This window comes from Chionomys nivalis, chromosome 7 (genome assembly GCF_950005125.1).
Source record: "Chionomys nivalis chromosome 7, mChiNiv1.1, whole genome shotgun sequence".
Taxonomy (NCBI): domain Eukaryota; kingdom Metazoa; phylum Chordata; class Mammalia; order Rodentia; family Cricetidae; genus Chionomys; species Chionomys nivalis.
This window is the reverse complement of record NC_080092.1, coordinates 61,417,677-61,436,812: the sequence shown is the minus strand read 5'-3', so window position 1 is coordinate 61,436,812 and position 19,136 is coordinate 61,417,677. Positions and strand designations below refer to the sequence as shown.

The window sequence follows — 19,136 nt, the reverse complement described above, 5'->3', positions numbered from 1 at the left end:
CTCCATTATGTAGCGAAGAATGACCTTGATCTTCTGATCCTCCTGCCTCTGCCTCCTAAGTACTGAACTGTGGGCATGTGCCGTCAAGCCTCGTTCTTTCTAGTTGTGTTAGGATCATTCCTTTCCCCACAGTAACTCTTTGTGGCTAAGCCTGCTTTGTGCCCAGTTTTGTCCTTTTCCTGTCATTAGGCAAGTGGTCTTTATGGCTGCCTACCTGAAGTTATGTATTGTGGCTTGTATGACCAGAATAATAAGCCAGACGACTCTCACCATGGCTGAATAGGTCAAATGCCTGAAACTCAAGTGTGCTTCTGTGCTGAGGGTCTCTAGTCAGGTGTGAACTTTGTCTTGGGCAACTGTGGGAAATAAAGCAGAGACAGGGTGGCCAGACACACGGTTAGAAAGAGAGCAGCAGTCAGATTAAAGTCTCTCCCACCAGCAGTGCCGTCTGTAGCTCTCTGGCCCACTGGGGCCCTTGTTCAGCAAACCACTTAGTGCTGGAGGGTCTGCCTGTTGCCTGTCACCATTGTTCTTAACTTTGACCACTATTACTCTTCTAGCCTCTTGGCAAAGACCTCAGAGCAGTCTGTCTCATATGAGCACTGGTAGGCCATAAATGCTCAAGTAGGGGCGGGAGGTAGTGGGACATGGGGCACGACTCTCACTGTAGGGCTGAGGCTGTGTGTTTTCTTAGTGTTTTGTAATCTACTATAGTTGGCTGATTCCAACAGCCATGAACTCACTACAACCATCACCTCCTGCCTTTGCTCCTAGTCCTGCCACTCAGGTCTCAACGTCTTCTGGGTCTTGCCATAAAACCTATCCCTGCAAGTTCATCTCCCTGTTTGAGCACAGTGGTCCACGTGGAGCCGAACTTGCTTCATGTCTGCCTGTCTTCATGGCCACTGTGTTGACGTTTCCTGTTCTCATAGCTGTATAGGTTTTCTCTTATTCCTTTATTAGTCACTTATTTAAGTGTACATTTTTATTTTAGTTGCAGCTTACTCTAGTATTCCATAGGAACATAGTTTAAGAATCATTGACCTTGACTATTCATTCCATTAAAGACCATTCATTGTGCTTTTAGCCTCCTTGATTGGCACTACCATGGCAGAAAAAGAGAACAGACGCGTCATGTGAGACAGAGTTGCTGCTAAGAGCATAAAATTCCTTCTATTATTCTTCTCAACCAGGAATATTCTTGGTTTATGTTTGCAGATGCTGATGCCCAAAACAAAAACACTGGAGTCATCCTTAAACTTCCTCTGTCCCAACAATCTAATCCATCCACAAATACCATTGGCCTTCCACCAGAATGCATCTAGATCAACCCTTGTCTTTGCCTCCATCCCCAGCTCCCTGACCTGAGTCACATCCCTCTGCTGTGTGTTTTATCAAAGTAACCTCCTAACAGATCTTCTGGACCCTAGCCTACAACAATGACAATAATCCTATATGTGTCAGGTCATCTGGTCTCTGTGTAGAACCCTTCGGGGTACCTCACCTCATGAAGAGTAGAGATCAGAGTCCTAATGATGCCCTCGTGACTCTGTGGATTCATTTAGCCCTAGCTCACCCTCTAACCTTTCTCTTCCTTTCCCTACCCAGCTGCTTCAGCTTCTCAGGATCCCAGACTTCCCCATAACTCACCAAGCAGGCCCTGTCTCAGAGCCCTTCCACTACTGTGGTCCCTGCTGGGTATGCTCCTGCTCAACTGTCCATATGTCTGTCATCTTCCTGTATGCTTCTATTCATCTATTCTTGCCAAAAGACCCTTCATGGCCATCCATTTAAACACCACCATACCCATGCCTTCCTTCCAAGGCCCTCTCTGCCCTCTTTCTGTGTTCCCTTCCATAGTAGGTTTCCAGTCCCCTTCATGTATTTTTTATTGTCTGTTACTCCTTAAAGCACCTGGAAGAAAGTTCCTTGAACTGATTTACTTTTCAGTGTGTCCCCTACATAGAGCAGGACCTGGACTTTCTTGGTGCCTAGGATACAGTTAGATGAATGATGAATCCACATTTCTGTGACCTACAATTGACAGAGGTTGAATGTCCCTGTATTGAAAATACTTGGGACCAGAAGTGTGATTTTTAGACTGTTGAGGCCTTCAGTTTTACGCAGATCTTGTTGGTTGAGTGGTACTTGGGAAGTCTGGGACTTGAAGGTATTTAGGATATCTGCTTGCTTTGTGCCCAACTAGTATTGTAAAAGCCAGAAGCCACTGAGTTCTAGTTACTTCAGAGCACACAGACAATAATGTTCTTACAAAATTTCTATCTACAGAAAACAGTTTTGTCAACTTCTGTATGTATTTTGTAATCATTTTTACATTTTTAAGCATAATGTACAGTTATTTCATGCTTCTTAATGACAACTTGAACTCTTGGGGAGTGAATGAGTTTCTAAGGCCTCTGCATCTTGTTTATTTGCTTATAGATGGAGAGCATCCCAACTCATCAAGACGATACCTGCTTCAGACCTTTCCCAAGTCAGGGCAAAGGTTGCAGCCATGGAAATGTTGAAAGGTCAAAGGGCAGACCTTGGGCTCCAGAGGGCCTGGGAAGGCAACTATCTTGCTTCGGTAAGTCCAGGTGAACAATGTGAATTCATGCAACTCTGCAAAGAATGTTTCCCTAAGAATCTACAGAAAGGAGGCTGGATGCTCGAGGCCTGGGTTCCAGCCCCTGCACTGTAAAAGAAAATCAATGCTTTATAGAGAGAGGTTTTAAGAAACTAAATAATTTCTCTGAGAGGTGCTAATTTAAAAGATTTTGCTGCTTTTAAATGTACAATACTTTATGCATCATCTGCTTGGAAGAGGGTTATAGCCACATAGATTAGCATAGTCTGTAACCTGACCCTTGACCTCCTCAACCTTCCCTTGAATTATTTAGCAGCCATTTTTTTAAGATATGGTCTCTCTACATAGCTCTGACTGTCCTGTAATTCACTATGTAGGCCAGGCTGGCCTCAGACTCACAGAGATGTGCCTGCCTCTGCCTCCTGAGTGCTGAGATTAAAAGTGTGTGCCACGTGGTGGCTTACAACCACCTATAATGAGATCTGGTGCCCTCTTCTGGCCTACAGGCAGGATACTGTATAAATAAATAAATCTTTAAAAAGAGAGAAAAAAAATGAAAAAAAAAAAGAAAAAAAAAGTGTGTGCCACAATACCCGGCTTCAGCAGCCATTTTTAATTACATCCTTTATATTATTTCCAACACTCCATTTCATCTTCTCTCTTGTTGCCTGTTTAAAGTTTTTAATGGGACCTTCGCTATGGTAACACCCTTTGTGAGTCTCAGATCTGGGTGAGAGGGTAAAAGGAGTGCTGTGAAGCTCTAGGTGTAGTTCTAACGCCATATACTGAGCCATTTCCTCAGCACTACAGTGAAGAACTCTCCTGTCCTTCCTTTGTTCTTTCAGAAGCCAGATACACCCCAGACCTCAGGCACGTTTGTACCAGTTGCTAATGAACTGAAACGTAAGGACAAATATATGAATGTCCTCTTTTCCTGTCATGTCCGGAAGGTAAGATGTTCTTGAAAGTCTGTCATGGAGGGAGAAGACTGACTGAGAGGAAACACAAATATGGGCTGCAGTGAAAACTTGTATTCCCATGTAGCTGGGTGCAGCCCAATGAGCTCTGCCCACCTGTGCTGAAGATATGTTGAAAAGACTGACATGACCATCTTAGAGTTAGGCTAATGAAGCCCTCCTGAGGGAAAGGTGTAGTCTTGCATAACTACTTTTTATTTTTTATTTTTGAGAGATCTTGTATAGCCAAGGCTGGCCTCAGAATCACTATGTAGGCAAGGGTAGGCTTGAACTCCTTCCTAATCTCCCTGCCTCTGCCTCGCCGGTGCTGTTTTCAGATGTGTGCCACCATGCCCAGCTTGATCAGCATTTCTTTTTTAAACAAGTTGTGTGTTTCGTTGAGGTCAGAGATTTGTACTTTACCATATGTGTGTCCTTCACAGCAACTACTTGTAAGCAGAGACTGTCCTTTTGGTCCTGGCCACCCGGACCCAAATAATCACACAGAAACTGTATTAATTATAATAATTAACACTATTTGGCTGATGGCTCAAGTGTATTTCTAGCTAGCTCTTACATCTTTTTTTTTTAATATTTATTTATTTATTATGTATACAATATTCTTTCTGTGTGTATGCCTGAAGGCCAGAAGAGGGCACCAGACCTCATTACAGATGGTTGTGAGCCACCATGTGGTTGCTGGGAATTGAACTCAGGACCTCTGGAAGAGCAGGCAATGCTCTTAACCGCTGAGCCATCTCTCCAGCCCCTAGCTCTTACATCTTAAACTAACCCATTTCTATTAATCTATGTATCGCCACAAGGCTGTGGCTTACTGGTAAGGTTCTGGCATATTTCTCCTTCGGCAGCTACATGGCGTCTCTTTGACTTCACCTACTCTCTTTACGTGTGTGTGTGTGTGTGTGTGTGTGTGTGTGTGTGCGTGTGCGTGTGTGTGTGTGTGTGTGTTCAGATTTCCCACCTGGCCTTATTTTGCCCTGCCGTAGGCCAAAGCAGCTTCTATAGTAAACAATAATAATAAAACATATTCACAGCATACAGAGGGGAATCCCACATCAACTACTAGTCTGCTCTTTATTATTTACTGCCTTTTACACAAGTGTCATTGCTACTTTAAAAACTAGATTTGGATGGGATGGAGAGATGGCTCAGCAGTTTAGACATTTGCTGCTCTTCCAGAGAACCTGAGTTTGGTTCTCCGCACCTATGTCAGGCAGCTCACCATCACCTGTAATTCCAACTTCAGGGGCATCTGATGCCACTGGCCTTCATGGGCTCCTGCACTCATAGACACATACCATGCATGAAAACACATGCAGACACATAATTTTTTAATCTTAAAATAGAGAGAAGTTAGAGTAATTATAAGGAAGTTTGTAAAGTAATCCCAATACAGTTCCATATATTAATGAAGCCATGCATTAGCTTAACAAAAGATACTATTGTAAATAATGGCACCATACAAAGAAGAAATTTAAAAAGTTAGCAAGGATCTCAGAACATCTTAAGAAAAATATTTAGTTTCAGTATATGATTAAGATCATAGAAATGAAATATGGTTTTCCAGCTCTAAGTCTGGTACTTTGAAATATTGATAGTAACGGGTGTTTGCAGGGATTTAGGGGAACACTGTTGCCTGGAATATAAGATAGTTTTGAGTGGGCAATTAGACAGAGCTATCAAAATGTTAAATGTTCACACCTGATTACTCCAAAACTCGACAACTCAGATTTACCTTTCAAGTATATTTCTACAGATATGGGTTTTAATGGTGGCAGATAAAAGTTGGTTTAGTAAATTGTGACCGTACACAGTAAGGCTACAGTGTGGCCATTTTAAATAAACAGAGTGAGGATACACGTGGGAAGAGAAGGGACAAGAAGTATCAAACGACAGTTTTCCAGATAGTGCATATCAGTAAGGGAAAAGCAAAGATCCCTGAAATACAAGAAGAGGTGAGAGGGGCTGGGATGTAGCAGCGGCAGAGGGCAGCTCAATGTGCGCAAGGCTACATTCCATCCCCCACACCACAGAAGAAATGGGGCAAAGTGAAGAGAGTGGCCCCATTAGACAGCCAGTGTCCCAGGGCAGTCCATGGATGAGAATTAGGAAGGACTGAGACAGACCTCCAGAGGACAGAGTAGAAGAAAAGAGAAGGCTACATGAAAAGAATTCCTGGGATCTTTGGAGGGTCTGGTTCAGACATCAGGTATACTGCTCAGACATGTGCAGAAGGAAACCACTATAGGTTGGGCAAGGACTACCACCCCCAAAGGGGAGGAGGTCACAGTGCTGGTGCTCAGTTAGGTCCCACAGAGCCTGAACTCTGCATCCAGACTGGAGACCTCAGGAGCACCAGAGAGAGCACTAACAAGGACCTGCAGCAGTACGGAAAACGATTAGCCCTTCTTGTCCTCTTGAACAAACCTGAAAAGCACTTCTGGAAAGGGTCAAAGATCTCTAAGTGGCCTAATACCACACGAGAAAAAGTTCAAAAGCTTTTATAGAATGTCCAGCATTCAGAGGTAAAAGTCAGAGTGCATGACATACATCAACAAGCTTACAAACAAGACCTTGAATACAGTCATCCAAAAAGGCACAGACCAGATCATTAAGGCAATTATTGACATTTTATTTTATATATTCCAAAAGCTAGAGGAAATATTGGACATGTTTAATAAATACCTTAAAGACTTTTAAATGACTTACAATTGAACTTACAAACATAAAAAATATGAGAGAAAAATGCAGTCAATAGAATTAACAGCAGATTAGACCTTGAAGAAAAAAAGATTAATGGGTTTGGACTGAAATGGCTCAGCTAGGAAAGGTGTTTGCTGCCCAATCCTGAGGTGAAAGGAGATAAAGGAATCCTCAGAGATGTCCTCCAACGCCCACATATGCACCTTTGGCACAGGCACACACAGTAAAAATAGACTGACAATTTCTTTAAAAGAAAACTCAGTGAATTTGAAGAGATGGCAATAAAACTACCCAAAACTAAACACACATAAAACAGCAAGATGTAATTTAAATAAAGCATTAAAAAAAAGATCATACAGCTATCTGTCTTCATGTGGCACCCATGTAAATAGACTTGAAGACCCTGGTGCTGTCTTTAAAGAGAGAGGGAGGGTGGATATAGAAAGAGGAAGGAAGAAGGAGTCTGAAGTATTGAAGTAAGAGCAGTTAAGCTAGAATTGAATGCCCAGTAAATATATCATCAAGAACTATAGTGACAAAGATTTTTCCAGGAACGGCTGAAGGTGAGTACTGAGGAAGAGTTAGAAGACATGTTCAAGCAGGAAGGAGAAAAGAAAATGTATAAGGTTTTGTGCTCTACATAGAGTAGAATAGTATCAGTCAAAAATCATGGGCCTGGAGAGATGGCTCAGTAGTTAAGAGCACCGGCTTCTCTTCCAGAGGTCCTGAGTTCAATTCCCAGCACTCACATGGCAGTTCATAACTGTCTATAAATGTAGTTCCTTGCAAGCCAATGGCCTCTTCTGGCGTGTAGACATACATGCAGAAAAATATCATGTACATAAATATATAAATAAACCTACTAAAAAAGAAAGGAAGGAAGGAAGGAAGGAAGGAAGGAAGGAAGAGAGAGAGAGAGAGAGAGAGAGAGAGAGAGAGAGAGAGAGAGAGAGAGAGAGAGAGAAAGAGAGAAAGAGAGAAAGAAAGAAAATCACACATTGTAACTGTGTTGTATAAATCTTGGCAAAACCAAAAGAGTAACAAAGCTAGTTGTTGCTAAGGAGTCAAGAAAGATACAGGGGGCTGGAGAGATGGCTCTGTGGTTAAAGAGTACTGCTGCTCTTCCAGGACCAGACTTCATTCCCAGCACCCACATGGTGGTGGCTTACAACTGCCTGTAAGTCCAGTTCCAGGGTAACCAGAGCCCTCTTCTGACCTCCATAGACACCAGACATATATTGGATGCACATACATGCATGCAGGCAAAACACACATGTGCATAAAATAAATCTTAGAAAAGAAAGAAATTGAGAGGTGAGAATGTGGGGCTTAGTGGTAGGAAAAATGGAGAATTGTGGGACTGGAAGCAAAGGATAAACAGGACAAATAAATAAGCTGAAAGATGGTAAATTTAGACCTAACCCTATTGACCATCATATTAAATGTCAACGGTCTGGCTACCACAATTAAAAGGAAGTGTTGTGCCCTCTTGCCCCATGGAAGCTTTCACCATCTGGGAAGCTCTCCAAACCTCCAAGGTTCATGGAGGTTCCATAACATAGGCAGAATTGTTTAAATTACGGTTGGCTGGTAATTAATGTAGTCCCTAAACTTAGCCTTTCTCTTCTCTCCGATGTGGTTGAGGAGCAGAGCTACAAAATGGAAGGAAGTTCAGCCTTCTAATCGTGCCTTGGCCTCCATGATTCCTATTCAAGGGCTCTGTATTGGGAGCCAGGAACAACAATACAAGTTGAACATTCAGAACCTGAAATGTTGTGAAGTCTGAACATCTTGAATTCCGGCATGACATTCAGAATGTTTCCGGTTTTGCAATGCCACGGTCAGCATTTGAGCATTCTATGAACAACATGACACCAGACTTAGGAAGTTTGCAATAGCATCAGCTGGTCTCTACACTCCAGACTCTAGTTTTGAACTCTGAAATTCAGGAACTCTGTTTTAGTAAATACACCTAGGGCTAATGACACAATCGGAAGAAGACTTGCTATCCAGTTGTGTTGAAGGAGCTGTGGGCTGTGTTCCTGCCACCCCAGCTCATGGTCGCCTGGCTAGCTTATGCCCCAAAATAATGACACACAAACTGTATTCTTTTAAACACTGCTTGGCCCATTAGCTCTAGCCCTTACTGGCTAATTCTCATATCCCGATCAACCCATCTCTAATAATCTGTGTAGCATCAGTCTTACCAGGAAAGATTCAGCATGTCTAACCTGGCGGCTTGCTTCATCGCTTCTGGCTCTGAGAGGAGCTGCCCTGCATCTGAGCTCACTTCCTCTTCCTCCCAGCATTCTATTCTGTTTACTCCACCCACCTAAAGGATGGCCAATCAAATGGGCCAAGGCAGTTTCTTTATTAGCCAATGACCTTCTTCCATCACAGTTATACACACTCACGCAAAAAGTTTCAGTCATATTCCTGTTTGTGGATACAACACAGGAACGTACCTGTACCCACTACCTAGGGAGTGAGGTTATACCCACTCCCATTTCTGATAGCATGGCATCTGGCAGTCAGAATAGTTAAGAGAGTCAGGTGGTTCTGAGAATTTGGCCATCTGTAGAAAAGCTTGGTGCAATTCCCCTCATTCCAGGGAGGACAGTTTAATGCCTGACATTTTCACCCTGGTACTGATGAATAAAAACTGAAGAATTCTTACTGATGGTCCTGTATTTCTAAGTTTAATATAAAATACCCTTCTTCATGCTTGCTCAGATAATGTCCTCTGTAGAATCTTTTAGTCCCAAAGGTACACCAAGGCGAACTTGATATACTTCCAAAAGGCCCTCCTCTTCATGCTTTATTTTGAAGCAGCTGCTTTCCATTAACGGCAGTTATTATAACATGTTCTTTAAGGTGAGAGCCTACTGCATAGAGCTCCTCTCGCCACTTACTCTGCTTTACCTCGGGAGCAGCTTATTTCCGACCCCCTGTGGAAACAACTGAACCTGTGAGCAGCTGCCTTGAAGTGCTTCTGGAAAACAGAAGGCTAGGGGTTTTTTCCTGGGGTGAGGATTTTAACTTTGAGTCCAAGAAATAAGGTGAAGTCTTATCTAATTCTGCATCTGCAATCCAGCTTTGCTGTCCCTTTGAGAAGATAAATATGAAATAAAAATAGCGTTCCCATTCTATAATGGTGTTAAGCAGGAATTCACCTATATATGTTGAATGTTTTCCTTTCTGTGTCGATAGAGCCACGTTAAGCAATCTACAGCTTTTTTTGCTGTTAGACATGTCTTTCTCACTTACCTGATCCAAGTTTTAAGATGATTTGAGTTGCTGAAACAGAAGGTAAATATTTGTTAGTCTCTGTAGAAACTGCGTTTTGTAGAAAGAAAGAAAGAAAGAAAGAAAGAAAGAAAGAAAGAAAGAAAGAAAGAAAGAAAGAAAGAAAGAAAGAAAGAAAGAAAGAAACTGCGTTTTGTTCATATAAAATATTTCTGAACAGCTTCAGTACAATCTCTACTTTGAGGGTTTCTTTCCTCCTTTTTGGATTAACTCATGTAGCATCAGAAGAACATGTGGCCTTTTTGTCTCAACAAGATCAAATGATCTTGTCAGATCGGGTAACAGGGTTTTAAAATTATATTCTTTTGTACCTCATGTGTTTGTTCCTCCATATGATTCTTTATGATGAGGGTATTATTTCTACCTTTTATTCAGGTTCTTTGCTAGATGTTCTCTGTTCTGCATAGTGCGAGGTTGATGAAAATGATGGTGAATGTTCTCCAAGCTGGCTTTTATTGAATATTAATAGGTATTTGTTTTTAAAAGGATTACATAGATTAAATGTACTGTGGCAATGCTGGGCTAAGCATACTGTTTAAATGCAAACTCCTCAGAACCTCTAACTTTCTAGACTGTGGATATCCTAGTGGGAGCTGTCGTTTGCAGTGTTTATCCAGCCAGCCAGACCATGAAACCCTTTCTTTCACAAAGTTCTGCATAAAGCCAGTGCTGTGCAGAACAGCTAAGTGGATCTCCACACTCAGTGCTTCAGATCTTCTCAGAAGTGCCAGTTGTCTGTCCTGGCAAAAACAGATGCTATGCAAAGTTATCCTCCGAGAACACAAACTATACGCTTATCACGTAGATTCTATTTTAATCATAGGCACGACTTTCTGTCATGTTGAAGACTGAAAAATATGTTTTTATTATATAATAAATGTTTAGAGAATTGACTAATGGCTAAAACCAAGTCAAAGGGGATAAGGTAAATTTCCATGTCAAGCTTGAATTTTACTTTGCTACTTTTTCTATCTGTAGTGGCCTGCCCTGCCCTGCCCTGCCCTGCCCTGCCTGAGTGCAGCTATCTGAATATCCTACCAAACAGTGTTTTCAGTTAACCCCTCACTTCTTTGTCGGTATCTTCGAAGTAAGAATTGGGGGTGTGTGCAAAGAATGTAGAGAATCCGTGTGAGTGCCATGATGGCACAGTGTATCACAGTATGCCTTCCGTCGGGGTAGAGGCTTCTTGTGTTTGCTGTGTTTTGTCTACTTGCCTTTCTCAGCCAGTGAAAAGCTTCACATTGTAGAGGTCTAGAAAAACGGAGCTGGAGAGATAGCTCAGAGGTTAAGAGCATATAGTGATGTTAAAAAGGATCCAGGCTCAGTTCCTAACACCTTTGTCATTCAGCTCACAGCTGCCTCTACCTCCAATTCCATATCAACACTCTCTGACCTTCAAGGGCACCTGCATCCATGTGATGCAATAAACTCAGGCAGACACACATGCGTACGTTAAATAAATGAATAAATAAATAAACCTGTTTTTAAATGTTAATCCAGGTACCTAAATTAAAATATTTTTTGAACTATCCTAACAAATAACTAGCCACAATTTGTACAATGTGCCATGGTTAATTTTATCTCTTGGGGAAACAAAGTATCTGTAAATTAGGGCATTCTCTGACCCTCTGTCTAGTAAAGTAGCGCTCAGCAGAAACGTGTATATATTTTCATAATGTCACTTTTGTTTTCTTCATATTTTTATTTTCATTTATTGCTTATTGCTCTCATCCCCAAATACTAATCTTAGGTTCTTATAGCCCAGGGCTTCAGGCATAAACGGTATCAATTAGATTATTTGTTAATTACTGATAAAAAAAAATCCCTTATCAGACAGTTGATTCCCCTGTCTGTGGGTAGTTGTATTCACATCCTTGAAGGGGTCTGCAGTTCATATTTCTAGTCCCCAAATTCTACATTTGCTGTGTTTTCCTTGTTAAGCATTGTATTGCCAAACTCTACACACCTGGAAACTACTATTCCTTTGAAATAGAGCCATCCGTGGTGACCTAGTGAGCTTTCATCTCCATGCTCAGTCACCTCTGAACCTAGGTATTTCTAAACACGACATTTTTATGAGCTACTATGGCTTATTGGTTTGTTTTCTTACAGGTGAATCGATTTAGTAAGGTAGAAGACAGAGCAATTTTTGTCACTGACCGTCACCTGTATAAAATGGACCCCACTAAGCAGTACAAAGTGATGAAGACTATCCCTCTGTATAATGTAAGTATGCATCAAATACAGGCTCCTATTTCATAGACAGAGGCTGATGGGCTAAGCATGCAACCTCTTTGGCTTTGGGGACCCCGTGTCTTCCTGGAATCTTACACCAATTTTGTGTTGTACCAAAGTACAATTTTCAAAGTTTCTGATAAAGTAACTAAAAAAAATTTTAAGGCTAAATTCAGTGGTTCTGAACTAAGCATGGTGGCACAAGCCTTTAATCCCAACACTCTGGAGGCAGAAGCAGATGAATCTCTGTGAGTTCGAGGCCAGTCAGGTCTACAGCCAAAGCTGTTACACAGAGAAACCCTGTCTCACAACACACACACACAGACACACAAGAGCAGTTGTTCTGGACACACACACACACAGCAGTTGTTCTGGGTTCAGAGTTTCTGATAGGTAACTAAAGCATTTTTTTAACAGCCGTTCTCTGTGACATCTATTCCTACTGTGACATATTGTTCAAATGTGCTTGTCCTTATACATGATGCATTTTCTTATTTGCTTTCATAATGATGGGTACACGTGTGGGCAAGGGTGCACATGGAAGTCAGGTGTCATTCCACAGGAACCATCAAGAGTTTCACTGCCCTCTGGCTTTGTGGGAGCCTAGGCAGTTTGGATGCTCACCTTACTAGACTGGGATGGAGGTGGGTGGTCCTTGGACTTCCCACAGGGCAGGGAACCCTGATTGCTCTTCGGACTGACGAGGGAGGGGGACTTGAGTGGGGGAGGGGGAGGGAAATGGGAGGTGGTGGCGGGGAGGAGGCAGAAATCTTTAATAAATAAATAAATTTAAAAAAAAAAGAGTTTCACTGACCTAGAGCTCACCAACTAGGCTAGGCTGGCTGACCAGTGAGCCCCCTGGGATCCTCCTGTCTCCACTTCCCCAGTGCTGGGATTATAAATGCTCACCACTGTGCCCAGCTTCTTTATGTGGGCTCTGGATCTTGAACTCAGGTCTGTATGCTTATGTGGCAGGCACTGTACTGACTGAGCTAGCTCCAAGCTCTACTTTTATAAAATTTTTATGGCTATGGAATCAAGTAGAAAAAACAGTAGGAAATTACTTTGTGGAAACATTACTACTTTTACTTATTCTCTCTCTCTCTCTCTCTCTCTCTCTCTCTCTTTTTAACTACTAAGCCCTCTCCCCAGCCCCAACTACTACTATCTTAAATATGAGATTTATGTAGCTCCTAAAAGTCAGTTTTTACCAATATATTTTACATCATTAATTTATTGGTTGTATAATTTCTGATCTGAGTCAACTCTGTAGCTCACTATTATGCCTGGGCTTTCAAATCTATAATCACTTTGTTCTGAAATGTGAAATTTTTTGGTTATCTTCCTGAATCTCGATATGAAATTTCATTTTGTTGTTGTTGTTTTTGACACAGGGTCTTGCTTGTCTTGTGAGTTGATATGAACCTTCAGAGTGTACACCACCACATCTGGCTCAGATTTTTTTTTTTCCTGTTTAACAGTGTTAGTTTTACATGTGTCTGTACTGATTCTGTAGAAAGCTGTTGATAGACTACTGGGTATTCTCTGTGGGGCAATTTTTCTGTCCACTAGTTCTTAAATAGGGACTCTGCATTTATGCAGTGCTAGGGTCTGTGAGGAGTATTACTAAAGATTATTTTAAGTCCCTTTGGTCCCTGGAAAAAGAAATAGGAAGCATATTGTTTCGTGGCTTCAATTTGTGACTTCTGAGCTCCTTTAGTAAGGGACAAAAGGGACCAAGCATTCCTGGCTGCGCTGAATGACTCCTGCATTTATGAATAGCCTGTGTCATTGGGGTTGGGATTTGACTTACCGTGGTGCCCTTCCCTCTCACCCCCACCCTACCACACACATACACCTCATTTCTTTTCAATAAAAAGGCCAATGGATTGAAGCTAAGAAAAGACTTTAGATGGTATATAACCTTCTTAGCCAAGACCTGCAATCTTATATATCAGCCACAATTTAAGCCTAACAGCTTGCAGACTTAGAGTAGGAGGGAAGGAGGGCAGACGAGGGAGAAAATTATACTTCGTCAAAGTCTAAGGAAGTATGAAACCAAACAAAAATAAATCATGGTATGGGATTTATTTCTTTGCCTTTGTTCCTGTTAAAGGGAACCCATCAAGGTCATGATATAAATTCAAAAAATAGCTAAACAACTCTTTAAACTGAAATGTCTTTTTTATTTTTAGAGTTTTTTATGTATGCGTATACGTGTGTATCTTTGTATGAATGTGTGCATATGCATACCTGGTGTCCACAGAGTCCAGAGAGGGAGTTGTGTGCCACCCGATGTGTGTGTTCAGATCTTTAAGAGCAGTATGTGCTCTTAACCACGGAGCTGTCTCTCTAGCCCCCATCTTCCTTCTTGCATTGATTATAAATAAAAACTGTAAAACAAGTTTACATTTATAGTCATTTCCCATAAACATTGTCAATGGAACTAACAACATAATATCATAAAGCTGATGACATTGAACTACTCTAGGAAGGTAGAGCTCTGAGGGACGGATCCCCAGTGTTGCGGATGTTCTCAGGGGTCCACCCATGGCACTTTGTATCCCCGTGCCATTTTTGTGCACACCATCCTAATTTCCAGCAGCCTTCATCTTTCTCAGGCCTCTGCCTCAGCTGGAGCCCCTGCTCCCTCACATAGATGGAATGCAGTGAGCAATGGGTGTCGGGGTGTCCTACCCCAGCTCCATTTCTCATTACCAGGATCATCTCCCAGAGCTTCCCCGCAGAGCCAACTGCAGTTGTCCACAGGAGTGGCTGCCTCTCTTCTGACCCAGGTCCCCCTTCCTTGCCGTTGTCTGTGGCCTCCCAGATCAATCTTGCTTGCTCATCAGTCTTTGCTTCTGAGAGGAACTAACTTCAGAACGATGGAATGGCTGCCTCCTCCAAAGCTGGGTACAAAGGGGGACCTCCAAATGTAGCATCAAGTTTTGTTTTATTTTTGGTCTTAAAGTAAATATGACAAAATGTTAAGCCTGAGTATTTTATTGTCTTTAGGTTGTTCACGTTCTAGCTCTCTTAGATATGGGACCTTTAGCTGCTTCAGTTTTAAAATATTTTTAAATGCCTTTGGGACTATATATGTTCGTATTTAAGAATGGTTTGAGCTGAATTTTACTTTTTATGTGATACTAGCCTTGTTTGAATTTCTGTCATGAGGTCCTCTTAAAGCCATATGTCGTTTAGTGGTGTTTCACAGATGGTGATTTATGGTGTTTGAGTGTGTGCGTTACATGGGGAAGAGATTTCATCTCCCCAGTACTCGTTAGTGTCACACCTACCGTAAATTCAGTGCTCCACATGTCCTTTTCTGGTTTCTGTACCATGGTCTATCAGTCTACTGGTTATCCTTGTACCAATTACTATTATTACTACAGTTGGGCACAGTTTTATGAATTCTAAGATTGCAATAATTTCCCAGGTCCCTTCCTTTCAAGTTCGTACCATCTGGCTGGGGCTGTGTCTCAATAGTAAAGTCCTTGACGTGTGTGAGAGGCCTAGATTGATCCACGGCACTGCAAGTCAATACAGAATTCACCCCACCCCAGCCTAACTCTTGTTCACCATACCACAGGAAGAGAGAGGAGTTGAGGCTGGTGACACAGGGAAGCTTGTCAGGAAGGACACAGACGCTCACATGCAGTCTCGGGCATAACCTGCTGATTCTCCTCTACTCCTTGGGAACCACTGACTGTTCTGTCTCTCCAGTTGAATCTTTACTTGGCAATAAGCATTTAAGGCTCCCTGTGTCTTTCTATGGCCAGTGGCTCCTATTTTTTCACTATTGTCTTAGGTAGGGTTTCTATTGCTGTGAAGAGACACCATAACCATGGCAACTCTTATTTAAAAAGCTTTTAATTGGAGTGACTCGCTTACAGTTCCAGAGGTTCAGTCCATTATCGTCATGATGGGGAGCGTGGTGCCGTGCAGACATAGTGCTGGAGCAGAGTGCTACGTCTTGCAGGCAATAGGAAGTCAACCGGGCAGTATCCTGAGTATAGGAAGCCTCAGAGTCCATCCCCACAGGGACACGTGTCCCCCAACAAGGCCACACCCACCCCAACAAAGCCACATCTCCTAATAGTTCCACTCCCTTTGGAGGCCATTTTCTTTCTAACCACCATACGTATATTCTTTTTTTTTTTTTTTTTTTTTTTTTTTTTTTGGATTTTTCGAGACAGGGTTTCTCTGTAGCTTTGGTTCCTGTCCTGGAACTAGCTCTTATAGACCAGGCCGGCCTCGAACTCACAGAGATCCGCCTGCCTCTGCCTCCCGAGTGCTGGGATTAAAGGCATGCGCCACCACCGCCCAGCCATACGTATATTCTTTTATTTGGAGATCCCACAATGTGTTTTTGCATTTACTATCTTGACACAGTTGAATAAATACCTAGGGGTGTACTTATTCTGTCACAGATAAGACTCAGCTTAGCTTTGTAAGAACTGCCAGTTTTCTTCCAACATGGCTGTGCCGTTTTGTATTCTAAGCAGAATGAGAGTGCCTATTTCTTCACATTCTCACTGTTTGCTATTTCACCATTCTAATATGTGTATAGCTATATAATGTATTTTTATTACCCTAAAATATATAATTCAGTATTCACTGAGTCTCTATCTTTAACCACAAGAACCAGCTCCCTACTCTCTGTTGTTTTATATTAAGGTGGTAATGACTTTTTTTATATATAAACCTAAGCAAATTTATTTAAAGATGCATTTGGCACCTTTCCCCCCTCTGACTAGAAAGCACTGTACACCTATTTGTCATGTAACAGTGTTTCTGGTCAATCATCCCAGGAAAGATAAAAACAGGACATCAGATCCTCTAGAATATTTTCAGCAAACACTGTCCTCGCAATGACATAGTCACATAATAGTAAAAGTGATCTGAGAGAGAAGCATTTAAGTTGCAGGTGACTCCTTTAGTAGCTAAGCGGCTTTGTATGCACAAACACTGCAGGCATGGGGTAGAGTTTCAGCCAGCTGCAATCTGTGTTGCTATCAAATCAGTGTCTTCCCTCACGGGCACGTTCCTGTGCCATATTTGCAGATTGTGCTTTCAAATTAGAATGCTAGTTCCAATGCATTTGTCCAAAAAGGTTCAGTTTTTGCAAGGGACAGTGCAGTCAGGAGTTGAGGATTTTGTGAATCTGAGAGGCTTGTGGTTGCTGCTATTTGATAGGAGAACAAAGGAAAGATATTACATTACCTGCATAGTTAGCGATGCTGCGTCCAATGCTTTGATCACCACCTCTGCCTCTGAGAATTATCCTGGGAAATCAAGGTTAAGTTGATGGAAAAGATTGCTCTCCGTGGCTATGGCATGTTGTTTAAGTAAGTAAATAAATGCTTCTGCCATTCAGGTTCATGTAGACACTGGTGCATCCAGACCAGCACTCGGGAAGGAGGTTGCCGAGATTAAGCGTGATTTACATAAGCATTAAATCTGCTTGCTGCTTTTGAATAAGCTGAAACACTTAGCCTGAGTGCCACTGAAATTCTTTCGCCCTCCTTTTGTTGGTGAATGTTAGTTTTGCCTGGTGAATTAGTCTGAAAATGTTTGAATCTGCCCATTAATGTTGTTTTGATATAGACCCTTTTATCAGGATAGGCTTGAGGGTTAAGGAAGTAGCCAATTAATTACGCTCATCCCTCCTTTGGTTCTGCGTGAAATACAAAACAAACAGGGAAGAGGAAAGAGACAATTATCTGAACTGATGTGCAGGTTCCGTAGAGCTCAATGGGCTGTAATTACGCCGGGCTCCATGCTTTATTACTCTGTTTGACATGGCTTGCTAGAAAGATTTCCTTCTGTTTGGGGGATTGATTGTCCTTTTAACGTGTACAGGAGGTGAGCCCTGTTGAAATCCATCCACCAGCCTGCTCTGCTCCCCACCACCATTTTTCTAAAGCACCCTCTCCTCCTGGCAGTGTCCCAGGGGAAGGCGTTTCCATAGTAACCCCAACAGAGGCAATCAGCTGTTGTCTGGCACTGCCTGAGCTGGCATGTGCTAGCCTTCTCCCTTCTAGATCCCCCTCAAGCCTTTAAAACACTATATTTATTAGTCCTCTTTAATGGAAGTTTATAATCCCTTAATGTCACACTCTGAGTAGCACTAGGGTTTATTTATTTATTTAGGTAATAAATCTACCTTCCTAATTAATTCTCTCCAAGCCCTGAGAGCTCCATTATTTTGAACATCTTGTGCAAATATTTATATTTCTGCCTGTTGTAACAAAGAAACTGCTTAGCAAAATTGGATTATTCGGAAATTTCTGTCTATATTGGAAATAAATTTGGAAAAATATAGGTGCTAAGGTTTCAAATGAATTTTTCAGGATTTTTTTCTTATTATCACGCTAGTGACAAAGCGGTCTTTCTGCTATTGTAGTTTCAGCACTCAGCGATTCTATTGCTGAATTCAGGCCGTAGGTGTTTAAAAGTCTTCCTTGAAATGTAGTATCTGAGACATGTTCTCTCTCAGTTTTTATTGATGGGGACAGAGAAAGAAGGAGGGGGGGGCAGGCGCATATGCAGAGCTTCTCTGCCAATTGTTTTCCTGGCGTGTGCAGAAGTACATGCCTTTTGTTACGTTTGTTAGCCATCACAACTTATGCAAAACAGTAGGAAGCAAATCAAGCAATGGTCTCTTTCAGAAACCAGGAAGAGTCCATCTTCATAAGTACTAGACCTGGAAAGCCATTTTCAGATTTCAAAGATATCTCAATGCAGTATCTGAAAGCAAAAATCATTCAGGCAAGATTTCTATTTAAAAAAAAAAAAAAGCCATCTTGTTAAAAAAATGTGAAGCCTTTTAAGAGCTAAAGTATAAGAAAGTAAGCACACCACCACTTATTTTCCAGAGACCAGATTGCTGAAAGTCAGATCCTCTCAAAACAAAGCCCTAAATAGAGACATATATATATATATAAACAGATTTCTGCATTTGTGAAATAGACTCACCGTACTGAGGCAGTTATAGGCTTACTTTATACAACTGTCTTATCAGGGACTGAGAATGTAGCTCGATGTTAAGGCACTGGCCTGGCATATATGAAGCCCTAGGTTCGATCCCCAGCACCATAAAAAGAAATAAGCAACTGTCTCATCAGAGCTTTCTTCTATGCATTAAACCTTTTTGAGCAGCTTCTCTATGGCATGCATTTGCCAACACTAACAATGCAAGAGTGCTCCATGCAGTCTGCCTACGGCACCTCCTGCACCTGTGGGAGGAGCAGGGATACACACCAGCTAGTATAGCACAGTGCCCGGGACACATGCCAGTAGCCCTTAGGTGCAGTCACTATAGG

General features: G+C 41.9%; 1 protein-coding gene across 1 annotated transcript in view; it reads left to right on the top strand.

The window, feature by feature from the left end:
- Positions 1-19,136, top strand: part of Myo1d (myosin ID) — a 302,318-nt gene that overhangs the window by 180,368 nt on the left and 102,814 nt on the right. The window contains exons 18-20 of the mRNA XM_057774656.1: positions 2,443-2,587; positions 3,433-3,537; positions 11,686-11,799. Coding sequence (XP_057630639.1) covers positions 2,443-2,587; positions 3,433-3,537; positions 11,686-11,799 — 364 coding nt within the window. The remainder of the gene's footprint in view (positions 1-2,442; positions 2,588-3,432; positions 3,538-11,685; positions 11,800-19,136) is intronic.